The sequence below is a fragment of the Chelmon rostratus genome, chromosome 10 (genome assembly GCF_017976325.1).
Source record: "Chelmon rostratus isolate fCheRos1 chromosome 10, fCheRos1.pri, whole genome shotgun sequence".
NCBI classification, from domain to species: domain Eukaryota; kingdom Metazoa; phylum Chordata; class Actinopteri; order Chaetodontiformes; family Chaetodontidae; genus Chelmon; species Chelmon rostratus.
The window spans coordinates 26,698,678-26,721,104 of NC_055667.1; the positions used below are offsets into that span (position 1 = coordinate 26,698,678).

The 22,427-nt window shown below is 44.3% G+C and overlaps 1 protein-coding gene across 1 annotated transcript; it reads left to right on the plus strand.

The window, feature by feature from the left end:
- Positions 1-2,497: 2,497 nt before the first annotated feature.
- On the plus strand, positions 2,498-21,075 carry ccdc120a (coiled-coil domain containing 120a). Its single transcript, XM_041946018.1, has 11 exons — positions 2,498-2,637; positions 7,561-7,753; positions 7,975-8,089; positions 8,202-8,329; positions 8,497-8,610; positions 9,166-9,307; positions 11,039-11,095; positions 12,535-12,634; positions 13,761-14,560; positions 18,946-19,216; positions 19,310-21,075. Exons 2-11 carry the CDS (start codon positions 7,706-7,708, stop codon positions 19,413-19,415), a joined length of 1,881 nt encoding a protein of 626 aa, XP_041801952.1. The 5' UTR covers positions 2,498-2,637; positions 7,561-7,705; the 3' UTR covers positions 19,416-21,075.
- Positions 21,076-22,427: the final 1,352 nt, after the last annotated feature.

Below are 22,427 nucleotides of genomic sequence, written 5' to 3' on the forward strand. Positions count from 1 at the left end.
CAGACAGTACTTTTACTGCATATAACTGAACCTTTCCCACTAATACTTTAAGTACATGGAGTTGATAATACCTCATCTTATTTTGAATACAGGACTTTTACTTATATTTACATGATTGGTACCTCTGCTTCAGTATAGCGTCTGATGACTTCTGCCACTTAATATATTATTTAGTTCTTATTTAAACGGCAGTCTGAATACCGTTTCAGAGTCTGAACTGATTATTATTAATTTTGAGTCTGAACTGATTCTTCAAATCGTCTTTATAAAGTCTGTTATTAATTAATTAGCTGATGTTGAAAGCACACAGTGATCTGGTCTCCTCAGGTTCTTCTCTCGTCTCCTCTTCTCAGGTCCCCAAAGCCAAACTTACAAATAAACCTACATATAATGAGCTGAATGCAGCCTTTGGATCAGAGGTTTAAAGTTTTTACAGTTCACAGTCTCTGTCCTGACTGCTGTGACCCGGGATAAACCTGTTTGACCTGGAATAGTCAACCCATTCACTGACATGATGTTAGAAGAGTGGCGAATTCGGGCTAAGCAAATAACAGATAAAAATAAGAAAAAGCATGCAGTCAGAGTGATTACAGAGTTCATGATGGTCACAACTGATCACAGTTTGAAGCTGCTATTTATCTCTCTCTCTCTCTCTGTCTCTAATGACTACTCTCTCAGCCTGAATTAAAAGCCAGTTCTCAGTGGATGCTCTCATTGGTTAGTGCTGACTAACGCTGCGTTCCCATGGACCAGTTTAACCACACGTCTCCATAATCCACCACATGTCCCCATAAACCACATTCATCTAACTCAGGAGAGACACATATCAATGTTTCCTCTGAGAGCCTCCACGCAAGCATCGTACTAGTAGATTCTAATGTAGCATGTTAACATAATGTAGCATGCCAGCATAATGTAGCATGTTAACATATTCTAGCATGCTTCCGTATTTCAGAAAAATGTTTACATTATGAAGCACATTAACATGCTGCGACATGTCCATACAGTATGCTAAAACAATGCAGGACAATGTTGACATAATGTAGCATGTTATAATGTCACATGCTAGCATGAGTGTTCACAGGTGTGGATTCACAAACATATTATTATATGCTAACATAATGTAGCATGTTGCTTACAGAAGTGTTCATCACAGCCTCCTGGCAGTCTGGACCCACTAACAGAATGTAGAATGCTAATGTAATGTAGCATGTTAACATTATTAAGCATTTCGTCTTAATGTTCACTCTCAGCTTCTTGGAGGTCTGCAGAATCTCACTTATCTCTGCAGGATCTTTTTTTTAGTTCCCTGCTGATGTTTGGAGCTCTAAGCTGCTGAATGTGAAAACAGATGAATGCAGGATGTGTTTGAATATGAATGATCTGTGTGTGTCTGTTGCGTGGGGGAGGGTGGAGGGGGGGGTGTCTTTTGTTCTGCTAATGTAAGTGGAGGCAGTGGGTTGGGGGCTGCTATGTTTCTGAGACAGAGAGATACACATTTCTAGTCAAGTTACCAAAATAAAAGTCAGAGAGAGAGAGAGAGAGAGAGAGAGAGACACTGCATGTTAACAGGATCTGACATCTTTCAAAATAAGAGCAGGACCAGAAAAAGAGCAGAGAGACAGATAGGAACAGGAGACAGGTAAGGAGAAAAATATAAACACGTTCAACCTGAAATTCTAACGTGGTACGTTAATGTTTTGTTTTCTTGTGGTTTAGTGTCTGTGTTACCTGAATACGTCTTGTTATATTTTAATGTCGAACAAACAGCTGGTGTCTCTGATCTCACTCAGGACAAATGTTTGATGTGAGGACAAGAAAAATTCATACAAGATGCTACCTCTGATTAGTGAGTGTTAACGTCCCACATCAAAGTGACATCGTAGATTTTTGACATAATTTGTTTTTATAGAACTTTATATTAATGTAAAATAACGTAAATATAATCAAGCATGAAAACAATAAAAATGCAATATGACAGAATAGCTATAATTTTTATATGTGATAAAAATGTTAACATATGTGATCATGTAACATGTATAAATATGTAATGCACATACAGAATGTGCCATATCGAAACAGATTGTCATGTTGGACTGCAAAAACCTTCTAAAATATCTTTTTAAAAGTCATTTCTTTCTTCAAATATCTATTCACATTATCTATCTGTCCATCTATGTTGTTTGTATGTTTGTAAGTTCATTGGCATTTAGCATTTTTCCTGAGGCAATTTCTGTTTACATCATATAACCATGAAAATGCTGCATGTTTACTTTGTTTGCGTGGTCAAACAGCTGCTCTTGTTGTCATAAAGTTATAAAGCAATGGAAGGTTTTTATTTTGATAGGAATCAGACTGCATTTCCTGTGAGATGAGCGCTTCAGTGGGCTTTTAATTTGAAGTTGTGTGGCGGAAGTGATGTGTGTGACAGCAGTAAGTTCACTGTGCAGACTCAGCTGTGAGTCAGTGTGAATGTGTTTGGGCTCAGAGACGTTCAGAGCAGATGAGGCTGAGTTTCACTGGACTTTACTGGCTGGATCTGTTTCTATTCCACTTTTATTCTGGATGTTACTCCCGGATTCAGCTCATGTTTCTGGGGAGACTGAAGTGTCGATCAGACGGGATGGTTCAGCCTCTGTAAGTATTTCAACTGCTTTCAGCTGAGGAGGTTCTGATTCTGATTCACTTCATGTTTGATGTTTTGAGCTTAAAACTGCTGAATATGAGATTTCACCTCTTCATGTGCTTTAACATAAATATGCTGTTTATCATGTAAATGTTGAAGCAGGTTGATTTCTTCCTCTGGAACACTCTGTATAATATGATAAAATCTCTTGATGTTAAGGTGTGTTTAGGTGCAGTGAGGAAATAGTTCAGGAGTTAAAGTTTCATGAGGCTCTGTGCATGTTTAGAATATATTGTTTTTTTACAGTCATCATTTCAGGTTCTAGCAAAGCTGTAAATCTAGAACATAAACATAAAATTATTTATGTCACAATGAAACATTTATCATAATCAGCAGCGGTATGATTTACTGCAGCAGATCTGGCACCTGAACGTGTCCTCCGGTAGGACAGCTGATGATTCTTTGTCTAAATTATTGTTGAAAACAAGAACTGGACTTTATTTTCCCACCACGTGTTAAAGTCACATCGTCAAACAGAAAAGTTTTAATCCCTGATCTGAAAGACCTGAGAGTCAGAGCGGACCTGCAATTTCTGGGAGCTTGTTTCACATATGTGGATCATAAAAACTGAACGCCGCTTCTCCAGGTTAGTCTGGACTCTGGGGACAGTAGACCTGATCTAGACCATCGGAGAAGTCTGGACGATTCAGAACAGAGATAACAGCACAGGAATAAACCACTCAGTGCTTCATACAGCAACAGGAGGGATTTAAAGTCAGTTCTTTGGCGCACAGGAAGCCAGTGTAAAGATGTGAGAACTGGACTGGTCTCTCCTGGTCTTAGTGAGGACAGTGAATCAGCTGCAGCTGTCTGATTGGAGGCCTGTGAAGACAGACTTATAGCGGTCAAGCCCACTGAAAAGAAAACAAGTTTTTCTAAATTCTGCTGGGACAGAAGACCTTTAATCTATTCTGTTCTTGGATGTCTGAGTCCAGGACTACACCCAGATCTCTGGTCTGGTTTGTCGTCTTTAACATTAGTGACTGAAGCTGAGTTTTCAGCTCTAAAAACAATGGTTTCTGTTTGATCTTTGGCTGGAAGACATTTGTCCAATCACTGATTTGGTGGATGCACCTATTCAGTATTTCTATGGGACCGTAGTCACCTGGAGACATGTCACAACTTAATGCTAACATTAAGCGCTAGTCAGCTAACATGCTGTGAAAGATTAGCTTCTTGTATGTGATGTAATGTTTGTTAATGAAGTAACGTGCCTTTTTGTCCTGAGCAGGACAGAGTTTCAAAATAATGTAAAATCCTATCTAATAATTTAATTTCTGTCTTTGATGGAAACGTTTAGAAGGCAGAAAGAATTAATGCGTAATTCACTAAAATCAGCAACACAACAGAGGCTTATATGATGTTAGCTTCTCAAGCTAACATCAACATTAGCTTCTTATGTTCACATCATGCGTTCATCATGTTTACATTGTGTTTTCATCATGTGTTCATCATGTTAACATCATGTTTACATTGTGTTTTCATCATGTTTACATCATATTTACATCATGTTCAAGATAAGATAAGATAAGACAGACTTTATTAATCCCCATCCGGGGAAATTTGGGTATTATAGACAGCAGGTAATAGCAGTTGGGAGAAAAAAAAACGCAACAGACATGATATAAACATCATTGTTTCCACCATGTTTTAATCATGTTTACATCATGTTTACATCATAGTTACTGATGAACTGAGGGTTGATGGTAAAATATGCTCACGTAGCTTCTGGAGGTTGGGACAGTAAAGCAGACAGGAAGCAGTTTGTTTTCAGAGAGCTTTTATCAGCTGTTCATCAGAGAGCTGCATCACCTGAGAGGAGGGGGGAGGAGAGGTGAGAGTAACACCCCTCCCCCAACACACAAACACACACACACACACACACAAATGCAGCCAGCAAGGTCAAATAGCTGCTTGTCTGTGTGAATATTCACGTTATTCTGGTCAAAACATGTAAAACAAATCTAAATATTTCCCTCCATCAGTCCAGAAAGACCAACAGGTTCAGAGTGAGATGAATCAGAGGAAGAGAGGCAGGAAGCAGCTCCAGCTTTAATCACAGAAAATCATCATCCTCACCATCTTTCATGAATTTGACCGTTTTGTGACACCCTGCAGTTAAAAGGACTCTGTGTAAATCACTGAGAGGAAAAATGGTGAGGGAAATGTGTCTCAGCTCTTCATCACGTGATGACCGAGCTCTTCTTCAGAATACAAACAGTTTTTTAAAGTGCCCTCAGGAACCTGGTCAATGAAAAGTTTGATCAGTTCGCTGCTGACTGCGGTGATGGTCTGAAGAGAGAGGCAGAGGACAGACGCTGCAGGTCTGAACACGAGTCAGCAGGACACAGGAATGTAGAGGAGGAGGAGGAGGAGCAGGAGGAGGAGACAGGGAGAGAGCAGAGGGGGAGGACGATGAAAGTGGTGAGGAGCAGAAATAACAGAAGGGAGCTGAGGAAGAGGAGGAGACCATTTGTCAGTGTGTGCGTGTTACACACAGCTGTAGTGTGTCTGTGTGTGTGTTAATGTTTGTGTTAGTGTTACTGTGTGTGTTAGTGTGTGTGTGTGTGTGTGTGTGTGTATAATAAGCAGTTGTTTGTGTGGTTTCTTGGGCTGAAGCCTCACAGCTCACATTAACTGTTTCCTCTCAGTCTCTCTGGCTGTTGTTCAGTGTGTTGTGGACAGTCAGCTGCTCTCAGGTCAGTTTTGTCTCAGGTGAGCCTCACGTGGAGAATCAGCAACTCATCATTCATTCAGTGTCTTCCAGTTTCTTGGACTTGGGTTGTTTCATATCAAACATCAGCGTCATAAATTGATGTTTTTATCCAGTTTTAAACATTTTACGCCACACTTTGAGATCCTGGTTGTTTTTTAGTCGTCTTGAGGCCACCTGTCCAGCAGGAGGCTCCTCTGCTCAGGAGGACGGCGTCCCCTCACTGCAGGTCCAGGCTGCGACCTCCATCTTTGGCTGGTGATGCCAGAGCCGAGGCTATGCTCTCCTCCCCTGCAGCACTGACTGGAGGTGATTCCATCCGCAGGTGGAGTGTGTGTTTCTTTAATGCAGTCAGGACATTTGAGGAGCTCGGATCTGATTCTGACCGAATCAGACTTTGAGCTTCGCTTTGATTCCCTGAAGCTTTGTGGACAGTCTCCGCTCAGCAGACTCAGTGTTCACACGTGGCTGCAGTTCACCTGTAGAGCTTGCGGTTTCACTGACACCTATACCGTTACCTGTCCTGGAATCATCAATCTTTTTTTGAACGGGGACGGTATCTAAACAAACATATTAGGTTCTCTGATGCTAACAGCTAACGCGCAGCACTCAGCGGTGTCTCGTCCACCCTCTTCTTCTTCTGTGGTTCCACCTCAATCTGCTGATGTGGTATTAGCAGCCCCGGCTGTCCTTTTCTGTCCTCAACTTTCTCCGGCTCATCTCTCTGTACAAACAAACGCCTCTTATCATCAGTACCTGAACTGTACGGCTGTCCCTCCAACAGTGAAACTGTGTTTACTGAATCAGTCAGGAGGAGGTGATAAATCTGATCACTGATCAGCTGCTTGTGTCTGCAGGTGTGCAGTATGCAGGTAAACTGCTGTGGAGGGTCTGAGCTGTTCAAGGCGACAGAGCTGAGTAAAATCATGGAATGGAAGTATTCAGTACCGTGTTCAGTGTTTATATTCCCCCTCTAACGAACACTGTGTGAATCCAGACTGGTCTGCCCACTCTCTCGTGCACTCATTTCCTTTTTTTCATCGCTCATTTCCTTCTTCCTGTTTCCTGCTGGGCTCCACTTCCTGTTCTCAGGGACGCTCATTCTGTTGTCCTGCACTCAGAGGACATCTTGTCCTTCTGGAGTCTGTGTGAAAGGTTACGTAGTTCAGAGAGGACAGAGGTTAAAGGTCAGAGGTGAGGGCGCTACCTTTTCATATTTTATTCATTTATTTCGTTCATTTCCTTTTTATCTTTTGTTTTAATCTTCTAAATTTAAACAAATGTTTTGTGTTTTTGCTAAAATGTTGACTAAATAAATGCAGTTCACCTCCAGTCAGCAGGAGGCGCTGTGACAATGACCAGATCATGTGTGTGTTGTGTAATGATGTCTGTGTGTGTCTGTGTTGTGTGTGCGTGTGGTGTTCTGTTGTGTGTATTTCTCCATTGGATTTGTTACAATCAGGATTACAAATAGTTTTGATTGTTTTCACACTGATCTGTGATTGATCATCTTCATCGATTATGCCATAATCACACACAGACAAACCACGAGCTGAGCCATAATTATTAGGGCTCAGCTCGTGGTTTGTCTGGAGGAGGACCTTCCTGTTTAACAGCGATGGGAGGACACTCGTCAAGGGAGGTTGAGCTGGTCCAGAGCTGCTGGAAGCTAGCAGCTAGCTGCCCGCTAGCCGTGGGCCCAGCCTGAGCTCTGTGTGTTGACTGAGGGATTTTTGCTCTTTTGGAAAATTTGTGGTTTTATTTCATATTGTGTGTACTCACAGCCTCATGAAAACCAGCCTGAACTGTGTTGGTGTTGTGTAGTAAAACACAGACCAGGTGGAGACTAGTCCAGCCCCCACGTTTTCTCCTTCACCGACTCAGCCAGTCCTGAAGTGAAATCCCACGACTGACTGAAATATATTCAGAGAAAGCTTTTGATTGATAAATGGCTCAAGTGATGATGTGTTCGATCAGAATAGTTGAAAATGATTTTTTTGTCAATCGATTCATTGATTGGTCTTCTGATCATGTCAGTTGTGGTGTAACACTGGTCTCTGGATTTGTCACGCGACTGATGACCAGGTCACGTGATTGTCACCATATTCAATGCTCTTGTTGACATTTCTGACTTTTAATTCTTCTTTTGTTCTCCATTCAGGTCAGAGGTGGTGAAGACTGTTTAACGCCCTCTACAGGCTGACCTGAGAACTGCAACGTCACTGCCATCCAGCCACAAAGAGCTAGCCAACCAGTCAACCAGTGGACCAGAGAAGCAGGCCTGTGGTTAGTGTTCAGGCTGTTGAATGGCCACAGGAGTAAACTACTGGAGCTCTTATGAACCCAGTTACAAGGTGAGCGTCATTTTTTCCATTGATAGCCATTTGTGCATAGAAGATGAGAAAACAAGACAGGAAAACTGGCATCAGCAGTTTGGTTAAAGACAGGTGACAGGTGATTTGAGAGGTTTCAGGTACTGCTGTGATCAGAACTGTGACACATGATGTGTGCTGCAGATGTCTGTGAACAGGGGACAATAAAGATTGAACTGAGTTAAACTGAATGTGTCCTGCAGGTGAGTGAGTGTGTGTGGGGAGGCGAACAGGAGTCGAGCAGCGAGGAGGGAGGAGGCGGGTTCACATGGGAAACTCAAGCCATGGAGGTCAAAGGTCAACTCATCTCAGCACCTGGTGAGCACAAACAACAACAATATGATAAATGTTAAAGAGGACATGTTACAGCGTGTTTGTTTCCCTTTGTGTGTGTGTGTGTGTGTGTGTGTGTGTGTGTGTGTGTGTGCAGACCCTTTCACCTGTCCGGACAGGAAGCAGAGAGAACGAATGGCAGAGCTGCAGGAGAGGAGGCGGAGCCTGCAGGCACTGCTGAGCACACGATTGGCTGAGCTGAGGCGCCTCTGTCTGCAGGAGGCAGTGAGTGATGTCATAATTTGACCCCTCCCTCCAACAGAGATCCTTCAATCATAGCTGATCATGTTATTTGGTTTCAGTCTTGTCTGTGTGGAGCTGTTCTCAACTTTTGTCATGACTGCATGAATTTAATTGGATGCGGTTGGTTTTCCTGTGTTGTCATTGGTCAGGAGCTGACAGGTGCGGTGCCCAGTGACTTCCCCCTGGAGACGGGAGAGAAACTGCCTTGTGTCCGACGGAGAGGCGGGACATCTCGCCAAGGAAACAGGAAGTGTCGAGCAGAGGTGAGGAGAGGCCATGTGACCTCTGAGCTGAGTTTGTCCGTCTGTGCTGCTGATTTTTCTGTGATGTTTCATCATCATCACCTGAATTTATTATGAAATGATCAGGAACAGGAACAGGAAGTACAGGTACGGGAATGCCTGATAGGACTGAACGTGAATCCTGCTGCGGAGTTTAAGACCCTGATCCAAACTAAGACCCAGCGCTGTACTTCTGCTTGATGTTATCCATTGCTTTAGCTTGTCATGCTAATGCAGCACTGTGACTCCACTCTCACACTTTTTATGAGCATTGTGTATCTGCTGGTGACATGTGACAGTCATGGACACAGCTTGAGAAAAATAGAAAGTTTCACATGACCTCACATTGAGAACTAAACCTGAACTTGTTTCAGAAACCCTCCACACTGTTAAAGTCTCTTTGACTTCATTCGTTTTCTAAGATGAAGATGAAGATGATTCTCGTCAAACTGAATCAAATAAAACAAATGTGATGTATTTAAAAATGTTTGATGTGGTATCAGATCTGCTGAAGGTTCTCTGTCCTGTCTCCTTCAGGAGGAAGACTCTCAGCGCTCGAAGCCGAAGAAAACTTTATTCAGCGGAGCTCTGAGGAAACACAGCGACTCTGAGCACAACACACACACTCAGACACACACACACCATGGCAAGAGGACTGTACACAGAGGCTGCCACACAGGTAACGCACACCTGCAGCTCTCCACCAATCACAGTGATGAACCAGCTGTGGCTGTGTGAGACAGGTGTTCGCCTGAAGGTGTGGTTGCACTGCAGGGCCGCTCTCAGCAGGTCCTGGTCTAAGACCAGGCTGGATTAATACCTGTTGTACCATGTAGGCGTAGTGCTATGTCTGAATCTCAGACCTCGGTAAATGTGGGTGTAAAGTGAACAGTTTTAGAATGAAGACCTTGATGTGATGGTGCGTGTAATATTCAGCCAGCTTTCAGGTGTGAAACAGTAATGAGACCTCATCAATCCTCTGGATACAAGAGGAGACACAGTCATTGACGAGTGATCAGCACAGTCACAACATGTAACAGATCCATAGCAGATTCTGCTGTCAGCAATGCTGAAGAGATGCACGGTTTTCACGATGCCATGTTAGCTTCATGGCTTCTGTCTGTCGAGTCATCTCCAAACACATCCGTAATGAGGAGGTGCCCCACCTGCACCTACCAGAGTCTCTCCAGGCTGACTTCTATTGTTAGAATATTTTACATCAGGCATCTCAAACCGATTCCATAAAGGGCCACGTGGCTGCAGGTTTTCATTCCAACCCAGGAGGAGCACATCAGGCCAACCAATCAACATCAAGGGATCACTTAGTTATCAGCTGAAGACTGAGATCAGCTGATTAATTGATTCCAGCCTGGTGTGCTCCTCCTGGGTTGGAATGAAAACTTGCAGCCACGTGGCCCTTTATGGAATCGGTTTGAGATGCCTGTTTTACATGATTTTGGCTGGCTGCAGTTTGAGATGGAACAAGTGTAAGTCATCGCGATGAGGCTGACGTAGCCGAGGTGTCCGGGCTGTTCAATCAGCTCCTTAATGTAAAAAAAACTTGTCAGTTCTGCTTCTGTTCTTGTTCCGTCTGCATTGAGGACGACTTCCTGGAAATAAGGAAGTGACATTACTCAGAGTTCAGTCAGGGGGGGGAGGAGCAGGTGTTGTTGATCTTGATTGGTCGACAGATGTGACATAATTGTTGCCGCAACCTTTACTCTCAGTTTGGGCATTAAAATGTTTTTTGTCAAGAGGCTGCAAAACAGTTTAGGTCACCAAAGCAACAGCTCGTCTGCAAGGGCAACACTACCATCGTCATGACGTAGCATTTAGCTAGCGTAGCGTCATGTAGCACTCCCTGCTGATTCTTTGGCGTCACCTCCTCTTCATCATCTTATCACATATATGCAAACTTCAGGTCATTCAATCTCACTTATGATCAGGTGTTCTGTCCCACAGCTGGACCTCTGTCCTCCATCAAGTCAAAACTGTTGTTTTTCCTGTTGTCGTCTTTTTAATAAGATTTCAATGGTTCAATGGTTGTTCCTGCAGTGGGTCTCCGTCCACACCGAGCTTCCTAAAAAAAATTGTCTCACTAAACTTTATTGATGTGATCGTGATTGTCCAGATTTCTCCAGGTTTCAAAAGATGTTTTTGATATATTAGTAGAAACAGCGTCTGACCCTTGGGCCACTGAGTGGCTGATTCCTATGACATCACGTGATCCACACACATACACATACACACACACACACACACAAACCACCCACACACACACCCAGCTGGCAGTAGATGAAAAGTCATTGTTTTCAGAAGACGAGAAAACTTCCTTCTTCCTGCTGTTATTCTGAATCTGTGTGTGTGTGTGTGTGTGTGTGTGTGTGTGTGTGTGTGTGTGTGTTTCCAGACGACACGGTGAGGTCAGAGAGCAGCTCAACGTCAGATTCAACAGGACACGATCACGGTAACAGAAACAACATTTCACACTTTACTCCTCAAAAGAAAACTACAGTTCAGTTTCATCCATCATTTCCATCATCAGTAGCAACATGGCACTCACAAAGTCAACATCAGGGATCTGACATCATAGTGATGTCACAGTGACATCATTAGAAAGGCATCTAATGGGTCAGAAACACCATCAGTCCGGTTGAAACGAAACCGTTTCTGTCATGATCTTAACAGTTCGTCTGGAGCTCAAACTGAAAGTGAGTCCAGCTGAAATGTCACCAACAATCTGTCACTGCACAGGAAGTTATGGACAAAACTACCAAAGTAAGAGCAGAGGTGGATTAAAGTGTACTTGAGGTCTGTGGGTGTGTGTTCTGACATCATTAAAGACCTGTTTGCTATAGAACCTGGACTGAGCTACAAGTTGCTTCTAAGCTTTTCAGGACATTAATCATAATAAACCCAGCAGAATATGTTTGTGCCTCTTGTCACAGTCATCTGTAGTGTACTGTAGTATTGTACTGTCGGACACATGGGCTGCAGTGTAATCCCTCTGCACCCGTCAATGTACGTCCACTTAAAGTGCTTATTTTTGCTTCTGACAGCTCAGATTGTTATTCTAAGGATCAACAACATAATTTTACTTTCACTTGATCTGGTCTGTTCTGGTCTCTCAATCAACTATGCTTTCTATACTCCAATACAACAAGCTCTTCCTGACGTCCTTCTAACCTCTGTGACGACACTCACAGGTTTCTGAAGAGTCACCATGAAGTTCAGTGACTCCGACTGTCTCCATCTTAGCAGCACCTGACTCCACCCATCTTATCCAAAAATGGCCATCGAAGTAGAGCGATGGTGGAGCTGAGGCAGCCAAATGAAGTCTGGTTGTTGAAACTCAGCAGCTAGCTGCCTGATAATTATGCAGAACCTTTTTGCATCAGGCTGTTAACATGTTTATTTCTGGTGTGAAGTTGGGCGTTTTAATGTGGGGGTCTATGGGGATTGAGTCGCTTTTGGAACCAGCCTCGAGTGGCCACGTGAGGAACTTCAGCCTTTGGCGCTAGTTTGGTTTTTGCCAGTGTCTTCCTGCAACAGCTCAACTCTCGCGAGACTTCAGGACGAGACTTCTCTTTGAGCGAGATTTAGACACAATACCAGACAGAGCGGATCAAGCTGAAGGTGAAGATTCCTCTGCAGGGATCTTTCCAGTTACAGTCAGAGCCCATCAGGACCAAACAAACACTTTTGTTTCAGTGTGCTGTGATGGTGCAGGAATTATCTTTTAAGCCTGTTTAGAAAATAGAGTCCAGTTCTCTGGAACTTAAGTCTTTAGTACACAAGTCTGCAGGTGGTGTCTGGGGTCGTTCCTGCTAAACACTTCTAACCAGGAGGACAAATGGAACAAACTGTCTGACTGACTGTGTGTCTGTCTGTCTGTCTGCTTGTCAGATGACAGCGTCTCTCAGTGTCGACCCCCTCTGGTCTCTGCTGGTTCTCCGGTGGAGGTTTTCTTCCAGAATAAAACCAGGAGGAACTCAGTGCACAACAGGTACACACACACCTTTCTTACTGTCCTTGTGGGGAGACTATGACATCATCTCCAGTTGGCACTAACATGTGATCTACCATGTCGACACCTGAAACAAGAAAGTAGACCAGAGTCAGTTGGCTAGTGCTAGCAACCTGGCTCTCATTACCGACTTAGAAAATAAGTAGTGTTAGCCAAGTTAGCAAAGCATGTTACAGTCGCATGATCCTCACTGTGCACACTGCAATGGTCCCTCTTGAGACTCCTGCATCGCTTCCTTTACCTGAGATGCTCCATGTTGTTGAAAAGTGATCACACATCACTACAAGATGTCCAGGTACAGATCCGGGTGTGAATGGGCTCTGTTATATGAGTATGATGTGACTTTTACCCTCCGGCCTGTGGGACATCAATCTGAAAAGACTGTTCCAGCAGCGGGTCCTGTTTTGGTCTATGGGTTTAAAAGTCAGCACAAACAGCTTTGTTGTAACTAGTTTGTTTAACACTGAACTCAGCACTTCAGTTGAACCATCTCTACTTTAGCTAAACTCAGTCAACTGGAATAAAATAAGTTACGAGTAAACATTCAATAAAACACTTTTATCTGTCAAATAAACCTCACTGTTTCATGATTCAAGGATTGTTTAATTCACTTGCTTTTGCTGCACTTTGTTGGCTGTAACTCATAGAACTAGAGTCATGATTAGTAACTACTGCAACATCCCTTCATCTGGATGTAGAATACTGCAGAGATCAGCACCTGAACAGGTAGATGTTTCTGTTACAGCCCATCCAAGCGACAGTTCCCATTTCATGGAGCCATAATGACAGCGTTAACTTTGCTCTCAGTTTCACCTTAACACAAATGATTTGTTTCTTTTCAAGGTCTATTTTCACTTTACATTCTAACTAACTGATGACGCCATCTGTTTTTAAGAGCTATGTGTAACTTGCACACTACGTTTAAACTACACTATGCGCAAACTTACAGACAGCTGATGCAGCAGGTTGCATGCTGTTAGCCAACATAGTTAGCTATTAGCTAACTGATAGCTAACAACTAGCTTACCTTGTCAACTGTCAGTAAATGTCCTCACATAAACTGAAATCATTCTGTCAATGTCCCTGACGGTGCTTCCTCTTTCAGGACTGACCATTCAGAGACTCTTCAGACCAACAGGCCCCTCCCCCTGCCTCCCTCCCATCCCCCACCACTCCCCCTCCATCCTCCCCCTCCCCTCCCTCGCTCTCAGGACTCCTCCCCCTCATCCGGCCCCGCTGATCCAGGAGCAGCGGCAGAGACGGGGGTCAGGGTTAATGCATTTCGTCACAGTAACAGCTCAGATGGCCTCCTGGACCGCATCAACCCCCCAGAGGATGAGGGGGGGGCACAGCAAGGTGGGTTGTGGGTAAACGGTCTGCTGGGATCCAGAGGAACAAACACCACAGGAGCATTCAGGAGCTCTGAGACGCTGACAGACGGACGGACAAGGACAAATAATGGACTCTCCGAGGGTGCAGGGATGGGGCGAGGAAGAGGAGGAGGAAGAGGAGGCGGGTATAACGAGGTCCTGCTGGACTACGTGTGGGGCAAACAGCAGCAGCTGCAGCGACAGCAGTCCCAGACCAACAACAGGCAGCCAGTCACATCACACCAACAGCTGCTCTACAACGGATTCTCCTCCCAGCCGCCCCTGGGAGCCCCAGCCACTTGCCGCGCCCACCCGGGCGACCAGCGGCGAATCAAAGTGACCCGTACCAAATCCTGTGGCCCCTTCCTGCCAGTACAGCAGAGCCAGACTGATACCCATAATCCTCCTCTGTCCGCCATCCAGCCAGATCCCCACCCCCACCTGCTGCCCCCCCGACCCCCACAGCTGCCCCCCAACCAGGACGCACAGCTGGAGGAGGCCACCAGGAGCCTCCACAAGGCCCTCGCCCTTGAAGGTAAGTGCCAAGCATCTTCTGTTTCATCACAATGCTGGAAAACAGGAGGCTAGCACAGGTAGCCTTTTGTTACAGTACCTTGTTTTTCTATTTCTGTCTGTTTTCTTGACAAAAACTTGTTTGCACCACTGCAGCATTTTAGTCGCATTTCTAGTTGATTGTTGTGTGTGTTTTTTTTGTATCTGAACAAATGAATGGGAATATACTGTACTGGACAACCTACTTGAATTAGCCGGAGCAGTAAGAAGAGAGGCAGATGTCTTTGTTGCTGTTCGACCCCCACAATCAGACCACAACACCTGATACACCCTTAAACCAAGAAGCCTCTGGTGAAACAACAGGTGGGCAGAACAAGAACTGTGAAGGTTTGGTCTAAGGATGCCATGGAGGTCCTCCAGGAATGTTTCCATATCACTGACTGGAAGCTGTTCCAGGAGAACTGTGGGGATCACGTTGAGGGTCTCTCTCATGATATATCACATTCTAACATTTTCTGTACCCTTGTACACCATTGTACCCTCCCAAAAGAACTGCTACTTCCAGAACAATAAACTGAGTTCCTTGGTTCCTCAACCAGAGGAAGAGGGCCTTCATGGTCAAGGGTTGTGAGGAACTCCGAGTTGTCCAAAGGAAGCTAAAGGGGAAACTGAGTGAGGCCAAGATGACGTGCAGGGAAAGGACTAAGGCCTAAGTACAGAACAGTGCGAAGGAGGTATGTAATGGAATGAAACGAATGACAGGCTGCAACCAGTCTGCTTCAGAAGGGGGCCCAGAATTTGCTACTGACATGAACCAGACTCAGTGTGTCTGGGTCCAGAGCCATCACCTCTACTGTGGATTCTGCTCTCCTCTCCTCAGTGGAAGAGACGAAGACCATGTCTATCTCCCTTTTCCTCAGTTCATCCATAACTTCAGAGGACAGCCCCCCCTCACCCTTCAGGTCTCCCCTACTCAGCATCTGCATGACCTACATGCCGTTGTATCCATTCCACTGTTGTCTCTCAAAGGAGAAACTTCTGGCAATGCAGAATCTCATCCCGACAATGCATGCTGGATCACATACTGCCTCACTACCAGCCACAGTATGTCAGAGTGGATTGCTGTGCCTCTGAGGTTGTCATTAGCAACACTGGTGGACCTCAAGGAACTCTACTGGTGCCATTCCTCTTTACTCTCTCCACCTCAGACTTTTGCTTTAGCTCTGGCTTCTGCCACCTCCACTGACTTCATTTCTGGATGAGGAGAGCTTCGTCACATGGTACAAAAATCACCTGAATCTCAATATCAGCAAGACCAAAGAGCTGGTAGTGGACTACCAGAGGGACAGGGGGCGCCTGTCCCTGTTATCATCCAATGGGAGGAAGTGGAGAGAGTCAACTCTGGCTAAGTCCACACAAATATGTTTTCATTTTAAAACAGTCTTGTAAAACGACAACAATCTCTGTTCAGACGAGTGTTTTAGCACCATATCAGAAATAATTCTGTCTAGATGCATCCGCCTGAAAACGCATATCATTAACCACTGGTAGGCTCATAGAAATATACAGGCTGATGAATTTCTTTGAGAAAAAGGTCATGTGATGGGTGTGACAGTCAATCAACAAAAAACTGGACTGGTCTCACAACACTGATGCCCTCTTCAAGAAGAGACAGAGCAGACTGTCCTTGATGTGGAGTAGAGTCCACCATAAAAGAGTCTACCATAAAACACTCTGGCTGTGTTTGAAACCACCTACTCTAGTAGCAGTGAATATTGATTCAGCCCAACTGTAGCATCTAGTACACAGTACTTGGACAAAAGCCCAATCTGCAGTACACCAAAAATCCCAGATGTTGTACCGATTCAGCAACAATCTCCAGTCTGCATTGGACCAGTCTGTCTCGCTTACTGTGTCTCACTATGCAAAGCGATGGTCATGACAACTGGCCGGAGCAGCAACAGGAAGTGTTTCACAAGGTTTTGTTATTCCATCACTAAATTCAATTCTGACAATTTTTTTGAGGAGAGAAATCAATCAATCTATTTTGGGAGTTGAGAAGCTCCATTAGCTCCTGCAGGGGCACCTAGCTAACCTGCCATCCAGTCCTGCTCACAGACCTGCTGAGCCCACAAGCACACAGACCACTGCAGCCAACACAGCAAAAAGCCAGGACCACCACTGAAAGAGAGTTTTAGTTTTAGGCTCAGTGTAATTCTGTCAGGATGTTCAATTCTTGATGTATTTTATTGAAGTTATGCAGCTGTTGCCAAGAGGGAAACACCAACAAAAATACAATCAACCAACCAGTTTGATGAAAAGGCTCCCAGTTTGATAACAGGGATAATATTTTGCTTCCAAGGAAACAGAAACAGCTGGAGGACGAGCTCTAGCTAACTTTACACCAGCAGTGAAGTGATTGGACAAAACACAAGTGAATCTGGTTCCTTCCTGTCAGACAGTTGTGGTGGTTTGACATCAGGTATGTTGTAGTTTATTTCCGCTTTCCAAAACTGGACACTGGCTAAGCCTGGCCTAGCAGACTGCAAAATGCATCCACCATCCTGAACCGCTAGGTATGTTAACAACACTTGGACAAACCACACACAGTAAAAAAAATCCATCAGTGGACAGACTCAATGTAAAGTTCAGCGGGTCTGTGCTCTGATAGGGTGATGTTTTGAAATCCGAATCTGTGAAGATGAAATCTCATGAATGTTTAATGATGTGGAGATGAAACTGGGTCACTGCAGCAGAAACACTCGACTGTCTGCAGCATGAAGGTTTCTACTGTTTAACCACAGAGAGGATGTGAGGCCACCTTGTGGGAGTCCACAGAACTCCATGTGAAGTTTCTGAGAAACGTGTGAGTTTGTTTACACCACACAAAATTAAAAACAAGTCAATAAATTGGGGACAGACATCAGACAGTGCACGTCCATGATGCAGTTTCTATGTCTGTCTATGGTAGTATTCTCTAATCTGCAGACTGAAAGGTGAAAATAAAACCAAGATAACCTGCAAATTATTTTATCCAAAGCTGATTGATATCCTAATATTATGACAGAAACAACCAGACTGTTACCATTTTAACCAGCAAACAGCTTCATGTTTGGGGGGGGTTGACTGTTGTGAAGTGTTTATCAATGTGCCTCCTCTCTTCCCGTGATGTCTTTGTGGCATCAGCAGAAATCAAACAGGTTCCACTTTTGTTGCTTTTACGTGACCAGACGGTGAATGATGTTTTCATATTGAAGAGGGTGAATATTTCATGTACTTTTGTCGACACCAACAGTCATGTTCCAGCAAACTCTTTCAGTTGTAATGTTAACGTTATTGACCTTAGGTCCTCAAAAGTCACGCCTACCACACATCACAAGTTAATTCAACCACCAGTTCAACTGGTGCAGACGTGGGACTGGAGACAACAACACTATGTTTCAGAGACTCTCAACACGGAGCAATTGCATTGAATTGTTCCTTAACTGAGTCAGAGTCTGCTGAAACATGGTTGATGCCAGCATGAACAGAAGTACTCACAATGGGATATTTTTTGATGAGAGCAGCTTCCGCTCGATGTCAGCCAGGTGAGCTCCAGTGAAACACTCGACAGCTACCTGGCTGAAGTGACACATCTCAGCATGAGTCTCCTACGATGAGTGAGGAAGGGGGGGAGGCGAAGCAGCAGTGATGCACCACCTGGTAGTTGTGGAGGACCGCCAGCCAATGGGACTGTGTCTGCTCCGGGGACAGAGTTTGATGGCCAAATATGTTATTTGGCAGAGGGAGAAAGCGATTTGAGATCATTCATGGTAGCAAGTTTTCCTTCTGCCTCTTTCAGCCGCTTCTGTCCAGCTGGATTGAGAAGGAGGAGTGGAGCAGGAGGCCCACTCCTCCTGTGTATTGTTTGCCCTAACCCATATATGGTGGACAGCAGGGGTGTTTAACCTTGCAATGGTGGAATCACTGACAGCCACATCTTCACCAGAGAGGAGCTTTTTCAACAAGTCCGTCTTCAAAGAGAGATCAAGAGGGAATACAAGAAAAACACATATGAGACGGCCACAATCGACTGACAACAACAAGGCAAAAGAAAAATTCTCTAAAGTGGAAGAATCAAATTTACGGACCATTATGCTTCGATCATCGACAGTAGTTGTTTCAATCACCACCCCATGAAAAATATACACCAGCTATGGAAAAATTATGGGGACGCAGCGACACCATAAATGCGGTCGAGGTTATCTGCAAACATGGATGTTCATGTTTGTTATCCCAGCAGCACTTTGTGAACATCTGTAACCAAAATGATTGAAAATTTGAATTCAGAAAATGAAAGTAACACAGAATTAAATCTGATCTGCTGGAGCTTCTTGTAATTTAATCTTTGATGTTTGTGCTTGACAGGTCTGCGGGACTGGTACCTGAGGAACACGATAGGCTCCACCCACCAAAACCAGGCCAATGGAAAGGTCAACACAGGGGTAAACACCAAGGTTAACGATGGAGTCAAAGGTCAGGCCGGAGGCGGTGGAGCTCTGCAAGGCAGACGGAGGACTCATGGTGTCATCCAGCAGTCGACCTATCAGACGGACACAAATCATCGTCACGCTCTGCCGCATCACAAACAGACGTTGCCACATTCAGCCACCTTCCATGGACACCCGCTGCACGGCAGGTACGTGTCAGGTGACCTGTACAGGTACAGATCCATCGCTGTAAGAACACCTGAGCTCCTGTACCTGACCAGCTGACTCTCTCTCTCTCTCAGGTCTATGGATAGCTCTCTCTACCACGACTCCTTCCCTCCTCAGAAACAGGAGGTTCCTCTCAGAGACCTGACTCTGGACCAGCCGTCTCCTGGAACTCTTGTCTGACTCACTGACCAATCAGACCGCTCATGGATAGATACGCAGACCAATCCGGGCTGGCTTCCTGGGATCACCAACTCCCTGGACTGCGTGTCCTGCTGGTTCTTCAGGAGAACCAGAAGAACACCTGCAGCTCAGTGTTAACATCATGTTTGTGGTTCAGACATTGGTTGTCAGAACCTACTTCCCTCTGACTTCACCTGAAACCCCGTCTGCCATGATGTCACACACAGGATGATGATGTCACTGTCCTGTTGGAGGCTGCAGTCTGACCTCAGGGGGGCGTTTCTGGGTGAACTCAGATCTGTAAATCTTCATGTGTCAGTCAGAGCTGCTGTCAGCAGAAGAAAACTGAAATTAACAGCAAAGCAAACCCCAAAACCAGGTGTGTTACCAAACAAATCTGAATAAGCCCCCTCGGGTCAAACCCATGTCAGACTACCACATATCTGTGGACCCTCTTCTGGATCAGGGTTGGATACTGCTCAGCTTTGATGAACTGTTGTTTCGATCAGGGATGGAACTTAATTTCACGATACTGATGTCTAAACATCATTTAATAGACTGAAGCTTAAGTCGGAGCTTCTTTCCCCCCCAGTTTTTGGGTGAAAAACACAGCTGACGTGTCGCACGTTCAAAACTTGAAGAACAAACTGAACTGCAGGTTTTTTACTGTTGTTGGATTGTTTTTTAAAGTTTTCTACGGTTATGTCTTCGTCTTTAATTTGTGATCAGACTCAGCTCAGACAATCAGGACTAAACCAGTTTTTATATGAACTTTTGATAAAAGTGATGATGATGATGATGATAATGATGAAACTGTTGCACTCTCTCTCTGAGGACTCAGAATCACCAGCTCAGTCCAACAGACCAGCAGTTTTTAAAGTCTGAAAGATGAATTTTTGATTAAGTTTAAAACTGATCCGATCAGGTGACCTGTTTGAACCCTCAGGTGAGTCCAGACAGAAACTGTCAGGTGAGACTCTTCAGGTATTCTTACAGTTTGCACTAAACGTTAAACAGCTATACTGCAGGTTGATAATCTATAAAGAATATAAAGACATGACCATGAGAACAAACAGTCGATCACATCTACGTTATGAAAGCAGGAAGCTTCCTCCTTCCCTGCACCCAGTGAAGAACCAGTCACACCAGTAACTCCAGTCTCTGTGACTGGAAGCAGCATCAGGGGTCTCAGTCATCAAACTGTCTGTAGGATGCAAATTAAGGAAATTTAAAAAAAGACGAATGAATGCAACAGAGCGCAAGAGTTGACATCAGGACTATAATTATGAATTTATTACAGCATAATAATTGTTCAATGTTCATATGAAGTCAGTGTGAATGTTTTTTTAATTCTATATCTGTATATATAGATAGATAAATAGATATTAATTTGTGCAAAATTAAATTTTGTGACAAAAATAGACAGCGACAGAATATACAAAGAGCAAACAGATCATCTTATATGTTATACAGCCCGAATAAGCTGGACTGAACAAACAAAACAAAGGTATAGTAATATATATAATGTGATATATACTGGAGTGGGCTGCACGGTGGCTCGGTGGTTAGCAGCGTCGCCTCACAGCTAGAAGATCCCCGTTTCGATCCTGCCTGGGGTCTTTCTGTGTGGAGTTTGCATGTTCTCCCTGTGCAGCGTGGGTTCTCACCGGGTTCTCTGGCTTCCTCCCACAGTCCAAAAACATGCTGAGGTTAATTGATAACTCTAAATTGTCCATAGGTGTGAATGAGCGTGTGGTTGTTTGTCTGTATATGTAGCCCTGTGGTAGGCTGGCGACCTGCCCAGGGTGTCCCCTGCCTTCGCCCGAGAGGCTCCAGCCCCCCCATGACCCTGCAAAGGATTCAGCGGTGTATAGATAATGGATGGATATACAGGAGTTTATATAACTACTAATAATAACAATCATGTACTTTTATAAGCCACACATGGTAACAGTTCTAAAAGAGGCTCCTGATGCTGCCGACCTCAGCAGAGAGAAACCCGGCAGGCTAACTGTTGGCTATCAGTAGCAGCAGAATGAATTTAGCATTAGCTTTTCCACAAGTTTAAAGTTCAGGACATCTGACCTGAAAAATGTATTTTTGATGGTCGCAGATTCATTTGGACGTCTGTTTGATTAAACATGAGAACAAATCTTCCTCTTGAGGAGAACGTGAGAGAGGAACTTCCTGTCAGTCTGTCTGACGAGGACTTCAGGCCTCTGCAGGACTCTGCGGGGTCAGAGTCCACAATCCAGTCTGGAAGCAATAAGAGGATCGGAGATTCCATGAGCCTCTTCAACTTTTCAGGATGAAAATTATTTGCAGTGACAATCAGACGATGATGTCACAGTGTTGATTGATTGGTTTATTGATTGATTGAATGGAGCCTGTTTTTGTTCTGAGCTTCACACTTTCATAAAAATGTTCATGGACTCGACATGAATGAAATGCAACTTTTAAAATCGGTGTTTTCTGGATCTGAAGGCGTCAAACAGACAACTTGTTATCAACAATATTTATTATTGTTCAGACTGATCAGTTGAACCAAAACCTCTGAGTCTGTGTTAGTCCGTGTTTTTGGTGTCTGTTCAGAGTTCACTTGTTTAAAATCAGGTCATTCAGGTTCACAGAGACCAGTCTGACCGCCAACAGGAAGCTGCGGTCACATGCACTCATACAGTCACCTCACGTTCAGACACATGAACAAGAAACAGAGTCTGAGCCGGAGTTCAGCTAGTCTAGAAAATGGAAACTCGCCAATGACCTTCATCACAAGCTGGAATCGTTAAACATGGACAGTTCAACATACGCAGAACATCTTTCCTTATCTGGCTTCACTAAACAACCGTGGTCAAGCCAAGCAGTCACACGGCGGTGGTTATCAACGCACTCAGTCAGTCACATGTTTCTTTAATTATATTTATCCTGTTTTATTGATGACGAGAAGATGACAGCCACAAGTTAAATAGTACAAGAAAAAAGAGAGAGGAGATTACCTAAGCAACAATTCTA